Source organism: Choloepus didactylus, chromosome 2 (assembly GCF_015220235.1).
Source record: "Choloepus didactylus isolate mChoDid1 chromosome 2, mChoDid1.pri, whole genome shotgun sequence".
Classification (NCBI taxonomy): domain Eukaryota; kingdom Metazoa; phylum Chordata; class Mammalia; order Pilosa; family Megalonychidae; genus Choloepus; species Choloepus didactylus.
In genome coordinates this window covers 141,571,794-141,591,060 of record NC_051308.1, presented here as the reverse complement: position 1 = coordinate 141,591,060, position 19,267 = coordinate 141,571,794, and the positions used below count along the sequence as shown (strand labels likewise).

The 19,267-nt window shown below is 37.6% G+C and overlaps 1 protein-coding gene across 1 annotated transcript in view; it reads right to left on the bottom strand.

Annotated features, from left to right (window-relative positions):
- SASS6 (SAS-6 centriolar assembly protein) overlaps nucleotides 1-19,267 on the bottom strand; it is a 76,879-nt gene that overhangs the window by 37,622 nt on the left and 19,990 nt on the right. Inside the window, exon 8 of the mRNA XM_037826545.1 lies at nucleotides 1,960-2,151. Coding sequence (XP_037682473.1) covers nucleotides 1,960-2,151 — 192 coding nt within the window. The remainder of the gene's footprint in view (nucleotides 1-1,959; nucleotides 2,152-19,267) is intronic.

Below are 19,267 nucleotides of genomic sequence, written 5' to 3'. Positions count from 1 at the left end.
TGAAAGTAAAATATAAACAAAAAAAAATCACTTACGTATTAAATGCCTATTTTAATCAGAAAATACAGATAAGCCAAAAAGAAAATAAAAAGCCTTATAATTCTACTATTGAAACAATGGTTCTCAATCTTGTCTGCATATTGGAATTACCCGGGAAGCTTAAAAACTACTAATCCCTGGTACCATATGGATTCTGATTTAATTAATGTGTGATACGGCCTGGGCATTGGAACTTGTAGAAGCTCTCCAACTGATGCCAAGGGATAGACACAGGTGAGAACCATGATCTAGAGTTAATCAAGTAACATTTTTCTCTGTTGCTCATACATACAGACGTTTTTTCCAAAAGACAAGCTCATACTGTGCAGTTTTATAAGCTAACTTCTTCATATTATATAGTACAAATATTTTCTCATGTCAAAAAAACATGATAACATTTTTGGCTTTCCTTTTGACTCACTCTAAAGCAGAAACAAGCAAATAATAAATATTAATTAAAAATAGCTTTTATTTAAAAATTTTAGCTAGAATAGTTTACTTCCCAATCAGTTAACACTAAGTCAAATGTTGCTACACAAAAGTGCAATAAATAGTATTCCTAGATAGAAAGTTCCAGTTTTTAACAAAAACTATAAAATCATCTTAATGGTATCATACCCATAGCATTTTTTAGGAGCATGGGCTTTGGAGTCAGGCAGATTTTAATTCAAATCCTGGCTCTTACACTAACTGTGTGATTGTGGGAATTACTTAACCTCCCTAAATCTCAGTTCTTTCATCTGTAAAATAGAAATGATAATAAATGCTTCATAAATAATTTCATTTAATCTTCATAAAACATTATGTAACTGCTTAGCATATTGCTTGGCATGAAGTCAATACTCAATAAAAGGTAGCAACTCTTTTTTAGGGCACTAATGTCTAAAAAGCATAATTTATAAAAAAGTTCCCAGGACTCATAATTTGCAAAAGTCATACGCAAATCTTAGAAGTAATATTTTGGTTATATGAAATAAAAATCAACATAATGAAGTAAACTAAATATTAACCAGGTTCAGATCATATAGTGTTATAATGAAGCATTCAAACTATCCAACATACTATGCAGATGAAAAGCTTCTAAGCATGATAGACTGGTGAGATGGAGTTGGAAGTCTTGTGAGCTAGAATAACACTGATGATCTTTTGAATTTAAATATGATACTTAACAAAATCTACATAAATATATTTTCTGATAATTCATATGACAATAATGCACAATAATGTTAAAGAGGAGTCTCTCATCACAGTGTCAAAGCCTCAACAAATGTGCCCCTACAGTAAGATTTTTAAAATTCCTCTTCTGCCTGAAAGAACAAGGTAGTACTAAAAACAGGCAAACAAAGACAGGTTCCAATCCTTCTGCTGCCACTTACTATCTATGCAACCTTGGGCAAGTCACTTAACTTCTCTGTGCCTTGGTTTCACCATCTTTAAAATGAGGATAATAGTAGTACCTACCTTAAAAAAATTATTATAGGACTTAAATAAGTTAATATATGTAAACCACTTAAAACAGTGCCTGTCACATAGCAAGCACTCAGTAGGTATTAGCCATTATCATTACAGTACTATTACTGGACACTATACAATGAATAGGCTGAGGGAAAGAACCAGCACTATACACTGAAAATCTGAAGGCTGTCCAAATCAGTTGCTTCTCAACAACCTAAATAAAAATATCCAAGTTTACCTTAGTTCTATTGTGAAGTAGCCCTTTTTATCAGATTTCAGATTCTTAATTTTCTTTGCCTTGTCTGAAATGATTACCCTAGCACCACAAGAGTTCCTTCCATAGCATCCAAAAGAACACTACGCACACAAGTGACAAAGACTGATCAAAACACTGTTTTAAAATGGGACAAAAGAAAACCAAAAATAAAAAATAAAATAAAAAAAAACACCCCACAAATTCAGTACCTCTTCAACACCAGAAAGTTTTGCTTTAAGTTCTCTAACAGTGGAGTCTCCTTTGTATTTCCTTTCAGTAAGGTCTTTATTACTTGTTTCTAATTCAGACAATCTGTTTTGCAACTGGTGGATGTTTCGTTGGTGGAGGATTTCTAAGTCTTTTTTCTGTTGTTCATGCTGCTGTTGATATTGAACCTGTGCCTATTATACAATACAAATACAGTATAAAATTCCAAGAAAAAAAAAAACAAACACAGAAATACAAATAAGGAAAGATCTGAGGACAAACAATCTTACTTACTCTTCTTTATAATTACTAAGTATTCCTGTTTTGAAGAGGGTCTATTTTCAATTATGTATATTGTTCAAAAACAGGGATGTGATGCAAACATGAGGAGTAAGTATAAAAATAAAGAAAAGCAGACAAAGTGTGCAGGAAACAAATTTGCCCCAACTTTTCAAACGCTCTAGTTCATAGATGATGCCACAGGTTTACTATTCATTTGAGTACAGAACTAGAATGTGCAGATAATGTAATTGCTAAGGTAGTCCCTGTGACATTTGTGGAAATTATCAGAAATGGGAGGGTACAGTTTATCTGCCTCAACAGATTTCTATACAGACACAAAATTGGTCTAACTTGAGAAACAGTGCTCTGTATCAAGTGTTTTCTAACAGTGTGGTTCTCAGACCAGAAGAATTATCATCACCTAGAAACTTAAGAAATCAAATCCTGCACCCCACTCCAGACCTACTATCTCAGAGACTGTGGGGATAGGGCCCAGCAATCAGCAAAACTGGATTTCCACATGCAGAAGAATGAAGTTGGGCCCCTATCTTACACCATATATAAAAATTAACTAAAAACAGATCAACAGCCTAAATAAAAAAACTAAAACCATAAAACGCTTAGCAGAAAACATAGGGGAAATCTTTCTGACCTCAGATTTGACAATGGAGTCTTAAAAATAACAGCAAAAGCAGGAACAACAAAATAAAAAAATCAATAAATTTGGCTTCATGAAAATTAAAAACATATGTGACTCAAAGGACATTATGAAGAAAGTAAAAGAAACCTACAGAGTGGAAAAATATAATTGCAAATCATGTATCTGTTAAGAGTTTAACATCCAGTATACATAAAGAACTCCTTCAACTCAACAAAAAAAGACGATCCAATTTAAAAATGGGCAAAGGATCTGAAAAGACATTTCTCCAAAAATATGCAAATGGCAAGTAACCACATGAAAAGATTCTCAACATCATTAGCCATTAGCAAATGCAAATCAAAACAAAACCACAACGATATACCACTAATATAAAAAACTGGAAAATAGCAAGTGCTAGCGAAGATGTGGAGAAATTTGAACTCTTGTGTATTGCTGGTGGGAATTTAAAATGGTGCAGCTGTTGTGGAAAAGGGTTTGAAGGTTCCGCAAAGAGTCAAACATAAAATTACCATATGACTTGGCAATTCCACTTTCAGGTATATACCTCTAAAAACTGATAGCAGGGGCTGAAATATATACTTGTACTTATACACCAATGATCACAGCAGCATTATTCACAATAGCCAAAAGGTGGAAATAACCCAAGTGTTCATCAACAGAATACATAAATAAAATGTGGTATATACATGGTATGGAATATTATTCAGCCATGAAAAGGAAAGTTCTGATATATGCTACAACATGGATGAACTTTGAAAACATCAGGATAAGTGAAATAAGCCAAACACAAAAGGAGAAAAATTGCACAATTTTATTTATATGAAACATCTAGCATAAGCAAATTCATAGAGACAGAAAGTAGATCAGAAGATACTGGGAGCCAGGGGGAGGCAGCAATGGGCAGTTATTGCTTAATGGGTACAGAGTTTCTGTTTGGGGTGATGAAAAAGTTTTGGATATAGGCAGTCGTGAGGGGTGTGCAACACAGTAAAAGTAATTAATGCCACTGAATTGTACACTTAAAAATATTTGAAATGGCAAATTTTGTTACAGTTTACTACAATAATTAAAAAAAAAAAAGACCAACAAGCACCCTTAAGAGCAAAGCACTTAGTAAGTACAGAAAGACTTTTTAAAATTTTAATAAAAGCTAAGATAAAATCCACACTACAAACCAGTAAAAAAGTGACAGCCACACAGAAAAGTGAGCAAAAGATATTAAAAGTAACCCACAGAAAAAGTTTGGGTAATAGATGGTGGTGAGGGCACCACAACATTGCAAATGTGATTAATGCCATGGAATTGTATGATTGAGGGGAGGGGGCTGAGATGGGAAAATTTATGTTGTATATATGGTACCACAATTACCAGAAAAAAAAAAGATAAAAGATTCAATTAAATGCAATGATCCAGGACTGGATCTAATGGAGGAGAAAATGTCCAAAAGGCCATTATTGGGTCAACAGAAAAACTTGGAACATGGATTGTATGCTTTATATCAAAGTTAAATTTCTTGAACTTGATAGATGTACCTAATGTGGTTACATAAGTGAGTGTTCTTGTTCTCTGAAAATGTAAATGGAAGTTGTAAGTGTAAGAGGGGCATGATGTATGTAACCTACTCTCAAATGTGAAGGAAGGAAGGAAGGGAAGAAAGCAAGGAGGGAGGAAGGAAGGTAGACAGATAAATGGATGGAGGAAGGAAGGAAAGAAGGGAGGGAGGGAGAGAGGAAGGGAAGAAAGAAAATATGTGGCAAACTGCTAACAGTTGGTAAATCTGTGTATATGGGTGGGGAGTACATTGGAGTTGTATGCATTGTTTCTGTAATATCTTTGCAAATTTCTTGTACATTTGAAATTATTTCAAAATAAAAACTTAAAAAAAAAGTAATGGCTAAAAGTCATATTAAAAGATGGTTATCAGTGTGTTTTGCCATGTGGCAGAGAAGCCAAAGATCACCAGCAGCCAGTATAAAGAAAGCATTGCCTTGAGGATGCCTTGATTTGGACATTTTCTCAGCCTCAAAACTGTATGCTAACAAATTACCATTGTTCAAGCTGAACCATTTCATGGTATTTGCTTGTAGCAGGATAAAAAACTAAAACCACCACAAAAGGAAAAATGCATACACAATAACTTTAAAAATATCAACTACAGAGAACTTCAAGGAAGATGGTGGAATAAGGAGAGGCACAAAAACACCTCTCCACAAAAACACCTAGAGAACAGGAAGAAACTGTCCAAAGAGCTGTTTCTGGAGCACAGGAGACCAGGGAAAGGACATGCAACATAAAAGGAAGAGCTGGGCAAATAAACAGAGAAACTGCAGTAAGTGATTCAACTCAGCCACAGCTTCTGGCGCCCATCCCCAACCTCGAGGCCAACACCTTCTGGTCAGCCAGGTTCTTGCCCAGCTGGCTGCTGCGGACTGGCAGAGACAGGGAATGTCCCCACCCTCAGGAACAGAAGGGAATGCGGTTCTGATTTTATTGTTGGCTGGCAAAATTGAACCAGCCAAGGAAAAAAGGACAAAGGAACTGCAGTAAGAATCAATGCAGATTCCTCATCATAAACCATGGAGGCAAGAAGGCAGTGGTATGATACATACATAACGTACTGAAAGAGAAAAACTGCCAGCCAAGAATTCTTTATCCAGCAAAACTGTCCTTCAAAATTGAGGGAGAGTTTGAAATATTCACAGATAAACAGACACTAATAGAGTTCATTCAGGAGTCCTGTCCTACAAAAAATACTAAAGGGAATTCTGCCAGCTGAAAAGAAAAGACAGGAGAAAGAGGCTTGGAAGAGACTGTAGAAATGAAGATTATCAGTAAGGGTAACTAAAAGGATAAAAAGAGGGTGAAAATAAGATAAGACATATAAAAGCCAAAGGATAAAATGGTTCAAATAAGTACTGCCTTTATAGTAATAACATTGAATGTTAATGGACTAAACTCCTCAATCAAAAGACAAAGACAGGCAGAATGTATTAAAAAATATCATCTGTCTACATGCTGTCTACAAGAAAATCACCTTAGACCTAAGGATACAAATAAGTTGAAAGTGAAAGGCTTGAAAAAGATATTCAACACAAAGAGTAACCAAAAAAGAGCTGGGGTAACTATACTAATATCGGACAAAACAGATTTTAAATACAAAAGTATCATGAGTCAAGAAAGGACATTTTATATATATGTATGTGTACATATATGTATATGTATGTGTGTGTGTGTGTATATATATATATTCAGAAAATGGGCAATCCACCAAGAAATAACAAATGTAAACATTTATGCACCTAACTAGGGTGCCCCAAAATACATGAGGCAAACTGACAAGTTTGAAGGGAGAAATAGATATCTCTACAATAATAGTTGGAGACTTCAATACACCACTGTCATCAATAGATAGAAAATCTAGACAGATGATCAATAAGGAAACAAACAAATTAAATAAAACAATAAATGAACTAGATCTAACAGATATTTACAGAACATTACATTCCAAAACTGCAGGGCATACATTCTTCTCAACTGACCATGGGTCACCTCTAGGATAGACCACATTGGTCCCATAGAACAAGTCTCTATAAATTTAAAAAGGATGAAATTATACAAAGCACTGTCTCTCATCATAATGGAATGAAGCTGGAAATCAATAACAGGCAGAAAACAGAAAACTTCATAAACATATGGAAGTTAAACAATACACTCATAATCAATGGATCAAAGAAGAAACTGCAAGAAGAATTAGTAAATATCATGAGACAAATGAAAACAAAAACACAACATATCAAAACATATGAGACGCACCGAAGGCAGGGATGAGAGGGAAATTTATAGCCCTAAACACCTACATTAAAGAGGAAGAAAGAGCTAAAGTCAAAGAATTAACTACACACCGGGAAAAACTAGAAAAAGAACAGCAAACTAACCCAAAGTAAGCAGAAGAAAAGAAATAACAAAGATTAGAGTAGAAATAAATGAAACCAAGGGAAAACAAACACAAACAATAGAACCAACAAAACCAAAAGTTGGTTCTTTGAAAAGATCAAAAAAATTGACCAACCCTTAGCCAGACTGACAAAGAAAAAAGAGAGAAGAGGCAAATAAATAAAATCAGAAATGAGAGGGGGGACATTACTTCTGACCCCACAGAAATAAAAAAAGATAGTACGAGATTACTATGAACGTCTATTCAACAAATTGAAAACTTAGATGATATGGACAATTTTTTAGAAACACATGAACAATGTACACTGACTCTAGAAGAAATAGAAAACCTCAACAGATCAGTCGCAAGTAAAGAAATGGAACCAATCATCGAAAACCTTCCTACAAAGAAAAACTCAGGACCAGATGGCTTCAAAGGTGAATTCTACTAATCATTCAGGAAAAATTAATACCATCCTACTCAAACTCTTCCAAAAAACTGAAGAGCAGGAACACTACCTAACTCATTGTATGGTGCTAACATCACTCTAATTCCAAAGCCAGATAAAGATACTAAAAGAAAAGGAAATTACAGAACAATCTCTCCAAGGAATACAGAGGCAAAAATTCTCAAAAAAAACACTTGCAAATCAAATCCAACAGCACATTAAAAGAATCATACACTATGATCAAGTGGATTTTATTCCAGGTATATAAGGGTGGTTCAACACAAGAAAATCAATGTAACACTCCACAATAACAATTGAAGGGGAAAAGCCACATGATCATATCAATTGAAGCAAAAAAAAGCATTTGACAAAGTCCAGTATTATTTCTAATAAAAATACTAAGAAAGGGGAATAGAAGGAAACTTCCTCAACATGATAGGATGCCCACTGTCACCACTCTTATTCAACTTCATGCTAGAAGTCCTAACTAGAGCAAATAGTCAAGAAAAAGAATTATAAGGCATCCAAATAGGAAAGAAGGAAAATGTTCACTATTTGAACATGACATGATCCCATAGTTAGAAAGTCCTGAAAAATCTATAACTTAGCTACTAGAGCTAATAAGTGAGTTCAGCAAAATGGTGGAATACAAGATCAACAAGCAAAAATCAGTAGTGTTTCTATACAATAGCAATGAGCATTCTCAGGAGAAAATCAAGAAAAAAAAATCCATTTACAATAGCAACTAAAAGAATCAAATATCTAGAAATAAATTTAACCAAGGATGTAAAGGACCTGTATTCAAAAAAACTACAAAACATTGCTAAAAGAAATCAAATTAAAATTTAAATTAAATAGAAATCAAATTAAAATTAAATAAATGGAAGAACATTCTGTGTTCATGGATTGGAAGACTAAATATAGTTAAAATATCAAATCTACCCATACTGATTAATAGATTCAACACAATCCTAATCAAAATTCCAATGGCCTACCTTAAAGAAATGGAAAAGCCAAACATCAAATTATTTGGAAGGGAAAGGGAACAGCAAAAAACATCTTGAAAAAGAACAAAAAACACGGAGCACTCACACTTCCTGACTTTAAGGCATATTACAAAGCTACAGTGGTCAAAGTAGCATAGTACTGGCATAAAAACAGACATATTCATCAATGGAACCAAATTGAGAGTTCAGAAATAGACCTGCACATTTATGGTCCATTGATTTTCGACAAGGCAGCCAAGTTCACTCAACTGGGACAGAAGAGTCTCTTTAAGAAATGGTGCTGGGAAAACTGCCTATCCACATCCAAAAGAATGAAAAAGGACCCCTATCTCACATCTTATAAAAAAATTAACTCAAAATGGATCAAAGTCCCCATTATAAGAAACAAGACCATAAAACTCCTAGAAGAAAATGTAGAAAATCATGTTCAAGATCTTGTGGTGGGCAAAGGTCTTAGATTTGACACCCAAAACACAAGCAATAAAAGAAAAAATGACTAAACAGGACATCCTCAAAGTTGAATACTTTTGTGCATCAGAGGACTTTGTTAGAAAGATGAAGACAGCCTACTTAATGGGAGAAAATATTTGGAAACCATATATCTGATAAAGGTTTAATATCCAGAATGTAGAATGAAATCCTACAACTCGACAATAAAAATACAATTGAAAAATGGACAAGACAGATCCAAGATGGAGGATTAGGAGAGACAGAGCAAAATTCTCCGTGAAAACCACTAGATAAAAGAGAGAAAGTGCTCAAGAACAGCGGTTCCAGGGTTCCACAGACTGGGCAGAAACTTCTCCACCCAAAGCGTGTACCTGGAGAAACTGAGAGACTGTGTTTGGAGACATGTGAGTGTTCCCTCGGTCTGGAAAGCTGCTGGGGAAACAGCAGCCACAGTCGCAGTCTAGTCTGGTGGGGAGAAACTGAAAGATTGTGTTTGAACGCAGGTTAGTGTAAGACCCGGAAACCCATCAGGGAAACAGCAGCCGGATTAATGGCAGCTGGAGTTGCAGACTAGCGTCGTGGGGAAAATCTGAGAGACTGTGTTCGGAGGCAGGATAGGGGAAGAACCAAAAATTTGCCAGGGAACCAGCCACTGGAGCCCCAGTCAAATGTGATGGGGAGTACCTTCCACATCCCAGGCATCCACCTCAATATTTGGTGGGTGATAACCCTACGCACACCTGCAGCTAAGAACCCCCGAGCCAGGGACAGGTGGCTGCAGCAGGCAGATGATTGCAGAAGTGGGTAATTTCCATACCCCAAGCAGCCATCTTTGCAGCTGGATGGAACAAACTTCTTTGCAGCACTTCGGCCAAGAGCTTCCCAGAGGGAATTTGGGATTCAGCCAGCTTCTGATGGTGCACACTCCTCCTCTGCGGAAGCCTGCAGTGTATACAGCCTAGAAGCAGGGGTGCAGCACGGAAGTGCCAGGAGCTCTATACCCATCCCAGGGATTTGTAGGCCTAGGGCAGAGACGGACCGTGGGGAATCTAAGCTGAAGGTTTAGACGTGTTCTGCAGTCCCAGGGTATTCCAGCCACAGCCCCGCGAATGCCTGGGAGTACTGGGTCTTAGAGTGGTCTCTATGCCAATCTGAACAGGGCATGCCAACCACCCACAGGACTGGCAGTCCCCACTGCACACAGAAAACTGGTGCACTGATTGGACCCTCACACGGTCTGCGCCCCCAATACGTGCAGAGACAAAGTTGAGGAGAACTGGCTTGAGGGTAAGAGGTGGCTCGGGAGCACCATCTGCAGGTAGGTCATGTAAAGTACACTCTGCCAACTACAGCTCTGTCAAATTATAGATAATTGTTTAAATTAGCCTGCATACCCGAAAAAAAACCGGTCAAGATAAGTAAATGCCAAGAGGCCAAAAACAACAGGAAATTATAAAGCCTGTGAAGAAACCAGAAGATATGAAAACCCAAATGCCCAAATTAAAAAACCAGAGGAGAGGTGGGGCAAGATGGCAGACTGGCGAGCTGTATGTTTTAGTTACTCCTCCAGGAAAGTAGGTAGAAAGCCAGGAACTGCGTGGACTGGACACCACAGAGCAATCTGACTTTGGGCATACTTCATACAACACTCATGAAAACGTGCAACTGCTGAGATCAGCGAAATCTCCCAATACAGAAAGCTTCAAAGACTTACTATTTGGGCAGGTCAAGTCAATAGCAGAACTAGGAGAGCTCTGAGACAAAACGCAATAATCAAGTGGCTGAGAAAATTCACTAAACACCACAACTTCCCAAGAAAAGGGGGGTGTCCGTCCACAGCCATCATCCTGGTGGACAGGAAACACTCCTGCCCATCGCCAGCCCCATACCCCAGAGCTGCCCCAGACAACCCAGTGTGACGGAAGTGCTTCAAATAACAGGCACACACCACAAAACTGGGCGTGGACATTAGCCTTCCCCGCAACCTCAGCTGATTGTCCCAGAGTTGGGAAGGTAGAGCAGTGTGAATTAACAAAGCCCCATTCAGCCATCATTTCAGCAGACTGGGAGCCTCCCTACACAGCCCACCAGCCCAGAACTGCCCTGGGGGGACGGCACTCACCTGTGACATAGCACAGTCATCCCTCAACAGAGGACCCGGGGTGCATGGCCTGGAGGAGGGGCCCACTTGCAAGTCTCAGGAGCCATACGCCAATACCAAGGACTTGTGGGTCAGCAGCAGAGACAAACTGTGGCAAGACTGAACTGAAGGATTAGACTATTGCAGCAGCTTTAAAACTCTAGGATCACCAGGGAGATTTGATTGTTAGGGCCACTCCCCCTCCCTGACTGCCCAGAAACACGCCCCATATACAGGGCAGGCAACACCAACTACACACGCAAGCTTCGTACACCAATTGGACCCCACAAGACTCACTCCCCCACTCACCAAAAAGGCTAAGCAGGGGAGAACTGGCTTGTGGAGAACAGGTGGCTCGTGGACGCCACCTGCTGGTTAGTTAGAGAAAGTGTACTCCACGAAGCTGTAGATCTCATAAATTAGAGATAAGGACTTCAATTGGTCTACAAATCCTAAAAGAACCCTATCAAGTTCAGCAAATGCCACGAGGCCAAAAACAACAGAAAATTATAAAGCATATGAAAAAACCAGACGATATGGATAACCCAAGCCCAAGCACCCAAATCAAAAGACCAGAAGAGACACAGCACCTAGAGCAGCTACTCAAAGAACTAAAGATGAACAATGAGACCATAGTACGGGAGATAAAGGAAATCAAGAAGACCCTAGAAGAGCATAAAGAAGACATTGCAAGACTAAATAAAAAAATGGATGATCTTATGGAAATTAAAGAAACTGTTGACCAAATTAAAAAGATTCTGGACACTCATAGCACAAGACTAGAGGAAGTTGAACAATGAATCAGTGACCTCGAAGATGACAGAATGGAAAATGAAAGCATAAAAGAAAGAATGGGGAAAAAAATTGAAAAAATCGAAATGGACCTCAGGGATATGATAGATGATATGAAACGTCCAAATATAAGACTCATTGGTGTCCCAGAAGGGGAAGAAAAGGGTAAGGGTCTAGGAAGAGTATTCAAAGAAATTGTTGGGGAAAACTTCCCAAATCTTCTAAACAACATAAATACACAAATCATAAATGCTCAGCGAACTCCAAATAGAATAAATCCAAATAAACCCACTCCGAGACATATACTGATCACACCATCAAACACAGAAGAGAAGGAGCAAGTTCTGAAAGCAGCAAGAGAAAAGCAATTCACCACATACAAAGGAAACAGCATAAGACTAAGTAGTGACTACTCAGCAGCCACCATGGAGGCAAGAAAGCAGTGCACGATATATTTAAAATTCTGAGTGAGAAAAATTTCCAGCCAAGAATACTTTATCCAGCAAAGCTCTCCTTCAAATTTGAGGGAGAGCTTAAATTTTTCACAGACAAACAAATGCTGAGAGAATTTGCTAACAAGAGACCTGCCCTACTGGAGATACTCAAGGGAGCCCTACAGACAGAGAAACAAAGAAAGGACAGAGAGACTTGGAGAAAGGTTCAGTACTAAAGAGATTCAGTATGGGTACAATAAAGGATATTAATAGACAGAGGGGAAAAATTATGACAAACATAAACCAAAGGATAAGATGGCTGATTCAAGAAATGCCTTCACGGTTATAATGTTGAATGTAAATGGATTAAACTCCCCAATTAAAAGATATAGATTCGCAGAATGGATAAAAAAAAATGAATCATCAATATGTTGCATACAAGAGACTCATCTTAGACACAGGGACACAAAGAAACTGAAAGTGAAAGGATGGAAAAAAATATTTCATGCAAGCTACAGCCAAAAGAAAGCAGGTGTAGCAATATTAATCTCAGATAAAATAGACTTCAAATGCAGGGATGTTTTGAGAGACAAAGAAGGCCACTACGTACTAATAAAAGGGGCAATTCAGCAAGAAGAAATAACAATCGTAAATGTCTATGCACCCAACCAAGGTGCCACAAAATACATGAGAGAAACACTGGCAAAACTAAAGGAAGCAATTGATGTTTCCACAATAACTGTGGGAGACTTCAACACATCACTCTCTCCTATAGATAGATCAACCATACAGAAGACCAATAAGGAAATTGAAAACCTAAACAATCTGATAAATGAATTAGATTTAACAGACATATACAGGACATTACATCCCAAATCACCAGGATACACATACTTTTCTAGTGCTCATGGAACTTTCTCCAGAATAGATCATATGCTGGGACATAAAACAAGCCTCAATAAATTTAAAAAGATTGAAATTATTCAAAGCACATTCTCTGACCACAATGGAATACAATTAGAAGTCAATAACCATCAGAGACTTAGAAAATTCACAAATAACTGGAAGTTAAACAACACACTCCTAAACAATCAGTGGGTTAAAGAAGAAATAGCAAGAGAAATTGCTAAATATATAGAGACGAATGAAAATGAGAACACAACATACCAAAACCTATGGGATGCAGCAAAAGCAGTGCTAAGGGGGAAATTTATAGCACTAAACGCATATATTAAAAAGGAAGAAAGAGCCAAAATCAAAGAACTAATGGATCAACTGAAGAAGCTAGAAAATGAACAGCAAACCAATCCTAAACCAAATACAAGAAAAGAAATAACAAGGATTAAAGCAGAAATAAATGACATACAGAACAAAAAAACAACAGAGAGGATAAATATCACCAAAAGTTGGTTCTTTGAGAAGATCAACAAGATTGACAAGCCCCTAGCTACACTGACAAAATCAAAAAGAGAGAAGACCCATATAAACAAAATAATGAATGAAAAAGGTGACATAACTGCAGATCCTGAAGAAATTAAAAAAATTATAAGAGGATACTATGAACAACTGTATGGCAACAAACTGGACAATGTAGAGGAAATGAACAATTTCCTGGAAACATATCAACAACCTAGACTGAAGAGAGAAGAAATAGAAGACCTCAACCAACCCATCACAAGCAAAGAGATCCAATCAGTCATCAAAAATCTTCCCACACATAAATGCCCAGGGCCAGATGGCTTCACAGGGGAATTCTACCAAACTTTCCAGAAAGAACTGACACCAATCTTACTCAAACTCTTTCAAAACATTGAAGAAAATGGAAAACTACCTAATTCATTTTATGAAGCTAACATCAATCTAATACCAAAACCAGGCAAAGATGCTACAAAAAAGGAAAACTACCGGCCAATCTCCCTAATGAATATAGATGCAAAAATCCTCAACAAAATACTTGCAAATCGAATCCAAAGACACATTAAAAAAATCATACACCATGACCAAGTGGGGTTTATTCCAGGCATGCAAGGATGGTTCAACATAAGAAAATCAATCAATGTATTACAACACATTAACAAGTCAAAACGGAAAAATCAATCGATCATCTCAATAGATGCTGAAAAAGCATTTGACAAAATCCAACATCCCTTTTTGATAAAAACACTTCAAAAGGTAGGAATTGAAGGAAACTTCCTCAACATGATAAAGAGCATATATGAAAAACCCACAGCCAGCATAGTACTCAATGGTGAGAGACTGAAAGCCTTCCCTCTAAGATCAGGAACAAGACAAGGACGCCCGCTATCACCACTGTTATTCAACATTGTGCTGGAAGTGCTAGCCAGGGCAATCCGGCAAGGCAAAGAAATAAAAGGCATCCAAGTTGGAAAAGAAGAAGTAAAACTGTCATTGTTTGCAGATGATATGATCTTATATCTAGAAAACCCTGAGAAATCGACGATACAGCTACTAGAGCTAATAAACAAATTTAGCAAAGTAGCGGGATACAAGGTTAATGCACATAAGTCAGTAATGTTTCTATATGCTAGAAATAGCAACTAAAAAAATCAAGTACCTAGGAATAAACTTAACCAAAGATGTAAAAGACCTATACAAAGAAAACTACATAACTCTACTAAAAGAAATAGAAGGAGACCTTAAAAGATGGAAAAATATTCCATGTTCATGGATAGGAAGACTAAATGTCATTAAGATGTCAATTCTACCCAAACTCATCTACAGATTCAATGCAATCCCAATCAAAATTCCAACAACCTACTTTGCAGACTTGGAAAAGCTAGTTATCAAATTTATTTGGAAAGGGAAGATGCCTCAAATTGCTAAAGACACTCTAAAAAAGAAAAACGAAGTGGGAGGACTTACACTCCCTGACTTTGAAGCTTATTATAAAGCCACAGTTGCCAAAACAGCATGGTACTGGCACAAAGATAGACATACAGATCAATGGAATCGAATTGAGAATTCGGAGATAGACCCTCAGATCCATGGCCGACTGATCTTTGATAAGGCCCCCAAAGTCACTGAACTGAGTCATAATGGTCTTTTCAACAAATGGGGCTGGGAGAGTTGGATATCCATATCCAAAAGAATGAAAGAGGACCCCTACCTCACCCCCTACACAAAAATTAACTCAAAATGGACCAAAGATCTCAATATAAAAGAAAGTACCATAAAACTCCTAGAAGATAATGTAGGAAAACATCTTCAAGACCTTGTATTAGGCGGCCACTTCCTAGACTTTACACCCAAAGCACAAGCAACAAAAGAGAAAATAGATAAATGGGAACTCCTCAAGCTTAGAAGTTTCTGCACCTCAAAGGTATTTCTCAAAAAGGTAAAGAGGCAGCCAACTCAATGGGAAAAAATTTTTGGAAACCATGTATCTGACAAAAGACTGATATCTTGCATATATAAAGAAATCCTACAACTCAATGACAATAGTACAGTCGGCCCAATTATAAAATGGGCAAAAGATATGAAAAGACCGTTCTCTGAAGAGGAAATACAAATGGCCAAGAAACACAGGAAAAAATGTTCAGCTTCACTAGCTATTAGAGAGATGCAAATTAAGACCACAATGAGATACCTTCTAACAACGATTAGAATGGCTGCCATTAAACAAACAGGAAACTACAAATGCTGGAGGGGATGTGGAGAAATTGGAACTCTTATTCACTGTTGGTGGGACTGTATAATGGTTCAGCCACTCTGGAAGTCAGTCTGGCAGTTCCTTAGAAAACTAGATATAGAGTTACCATTCGATCCAGCGATTGCACTTCTCGGTATGTACCCGGAAGATCGGAAAGCAGTGACACGAACAGATATCTGCACGCCAATGTTCATAGCAGCATTATTCACAATTGCCAAGAGATGGAAACAACCCAAATGTCCTTCAACAGATGAGTGGATAAATAAAATGTGGTATATACACACGATGGAGTACTACGCAGCAGTAAGAAGGAACGATCTCGTGAAACATATGACAACATGGATGAACCTTGAAGACATAATGTTGAGCGAAATAAGCCAGGCACAAAAAGAGAAATATTATATGCTACCACTAATGTGAACTTTGAAAAATGTAAAAAAAATGGTTTATAATATACAATGTAGGGGAGCTAGCAATAGAGAGCAATTAAGGAAGGGGGAACAATAATCCAAGAAGAACAGATAAGCTATTTAACGTTCTGGGGATGCCCAGGAATGACTATGATCTGTTAATTTCTGATGGATATAGTAGGAGCAAGTTCACAAAAATGTTGCTATAATAGGTAACTTTCTTGGGATAAAGTAGGAACATGTTGGAAGTTAAGCAGTTATCTTAGGTTAGTTGTCTTTTTCTTACCCCCTGTTATGGTCTCTTTGAAATGTTCTTTTATTGTATGTTTGTTGTCTTTTTAACTTTTTTTTTCATACAGTTGATTTAAAAAAGAAGGGAAATTTAAAAAAAAAAAAAAAGAAAAGAAAAACAAGGAAAAAAAAAAAAGATGTAGTGCTCCCTTGAGGAGCCTGTGGAGAATGCAGGGGTATTTGCCTACCTCACCTCCATGGTTGCTAACATGACCACAGACATAGGGGACTGGTGGTTTGATGGGTTGAGCCCTCTACCACAGGTTTTACCCTTGGGAAGACGGTTGCTGCAAAGGAGAGGCTAGGCCTCCCTATAATTGTGCCTAAGAGCCTCCTCCCTAATGCCTCTTTGTTGCTCAGATGTGGCCCTGTCTCTCTAGCTAAGCCAACTTGAAAGGTGAAATCACTGCCCTCCCCCCTACGTGGGATCAGACACCCAGGGGAGTGAATCTCCCTGGCAACGTGGAATATGACTCCCGGGGAGGAATGTAGACCTGGCATCGTGGGACGGAGAACATCTTCTTGACCAAAAGGGGGATGTGAAAGGAAATGAAATAAGCTTCACTGGCAGAGAGAATCCAAAAGGAGCCGAGAGGTCACTTTGGTGGGCACTCTTACGCACACTTTAGGTTCTAAAGAATTGGGGTAGCTGGTGGTGGATACCTGAAACTATCAAACTACAACCCAGAACCCATGAATCTCGAAGACAGTTGTATAAAAATGTAGCTTATGAGGGGTGACAAGGGGATTGGGAAAGCCATAAGGACCACCCTCCACTTTGTCTAGTTTATGGATGGATGAGTAGAAAAATAGGGGAAGGAAACAAACAGACAAAGGTACCCAGTGTTCTTTTTTACTGCAATTGCTCTTTTTCACTCTAATTATTATTCTTCTTATTCTTGTGTGTGTGCTAATGAAGGTGTCAGGGATTGATTTGGGTGATGAATGTACAACTATGTAATGGTACTGTGAACAATCGAAAGTACGATTTGTTTTGTATGACTGCGTGGTATATGAATATATCTCAATAAAATGAAGATTAAAAAAAAAAAAAAAAAAAAGACATAATGCTGAGCAAAATAAGCCAGGCACAAAAAGAGAGATATTGTATGTTACCACTAATGTGAATTCTGTGAAAAATGTACAATGTTTTATACTGTAGAATGTAGGGGACCTAGAGATACCAATTAGTGGAGGGGGAATGATAATCTAATAAGAACAGATAAACTATGGAGGGTAATCTCAATATTATGGGAATGCTAAGGAATGATTATGGTTTGTAAACTTTCTTGGATATAGTAAGATCATGTTGGAAGCAATAGAGTTACTTTAGGTTTTTTTTTTTTTTTTTCTCTCTTATTCCTTTGTTTTCTTAGGGGTTGTTAATTTTCTTGGGGTATGGTAGGAACATGTTGCAAGCAATGTAGTTATTTTAGATTATTTGTTTTTCTTACTCCTCTGTTTGGACATGGTTTATTAATTTTCTTGGGGTATGGTAGGAACATATTGGAAGCAAAGTAGTTATTTTAGGTTATTTGTTTTCCTTAATCCATTGCTTTGTTTGAAATGTTGTGGGGTTTTATTGGTTGTTGTTTGCCTGTTTGTTTTTAACTTTTTGATAAACAAAGTTAAAAAATTGAAAAAAAAATCAGTAGAAAAATGGGAGTAAAAACTAAATGACAAATAGGGTGGGATGGGGGGATGGTTTGGGTATTCTCTTTTCACTTTTACGTTTTCTTCTTATTCTGATTCTTTCTGATGTAAGGAAAATCTTCAGAAATAGATTGTGGTGATGAACGCATAACTATATGATCATACTGTGAACAGTTGATTGTATACCATGGATGACTGTATGGTTTGTGAATATATTTCAATAAAACTGAATTTAAAAAAAAAAAACCAGAGGAGAAACAAACTTGGAGAAATTAATCAAAGAAGTAATCACAAAAACCACTACCATGGTTCAGGATATAAAGGACATCAAGAAGACCCTAGCGGAACATAAAGAAGAATTTGCACAAGTTAAAAAAAAAAAAAAAAATAGCAGATCTTATGGAAATAAAAGACACTGTTGATCAAATACAAAAGATTTTTGAAACACAAAGCACCAGATTTGAAGAAGCAGAGGAACGAATAAGCAAACTTGAAGAAAGGGTGTCGGAAAGTGAAAGCACAAAAGAATGAATAGGGAAAAAAAATTGGAAACCTCAAACAGATCTCAATGAAATAATGGACAAAATGAAGAGCACAAATATAAGAATAACTGGGAAGGGGCCGGAGGCGGGGCAAGATGGCGGATTGGTGAGCTGTATGGTTTAGTTACTTCTCCAGGAAAGTAGGTAGAAAGCCAGGAACTGCGTGGACTGAACAACACAGAGCAATTTGACTTTGGGCATACTTCATACAACACTCATGAACACGTCGAACTGCTGAGATCAGCAAAATCTGTAAGTTTTTGCGGCCAGGGGACCCGCGCCCCTCCCTGCCAGGCTCAGTCCCATGGGAGGAGGGGCCATCAGCTCTGGGAAGGAGAAGGGAGAACTGCAGCAGCAGCTCTTATCACAAACTCATTCTACTGATCCAAACTCCAACCATAGATAGACTGAGACCAGACACCAGAGAATCTGAGAGCAGCCAGCCCAGCAGAGAGGAGACAGGCATAGTAAAAAACAACAAGAAAAACTCCAAAATAAAAGCAGAGGATTTTTGGAGTTCTGGTGAACATAGAAAGGGGAAGGGCAGAGCTCAGGCCCTGAGGCTCATATGCAAATCCCAAAGAAAAACTGATCTC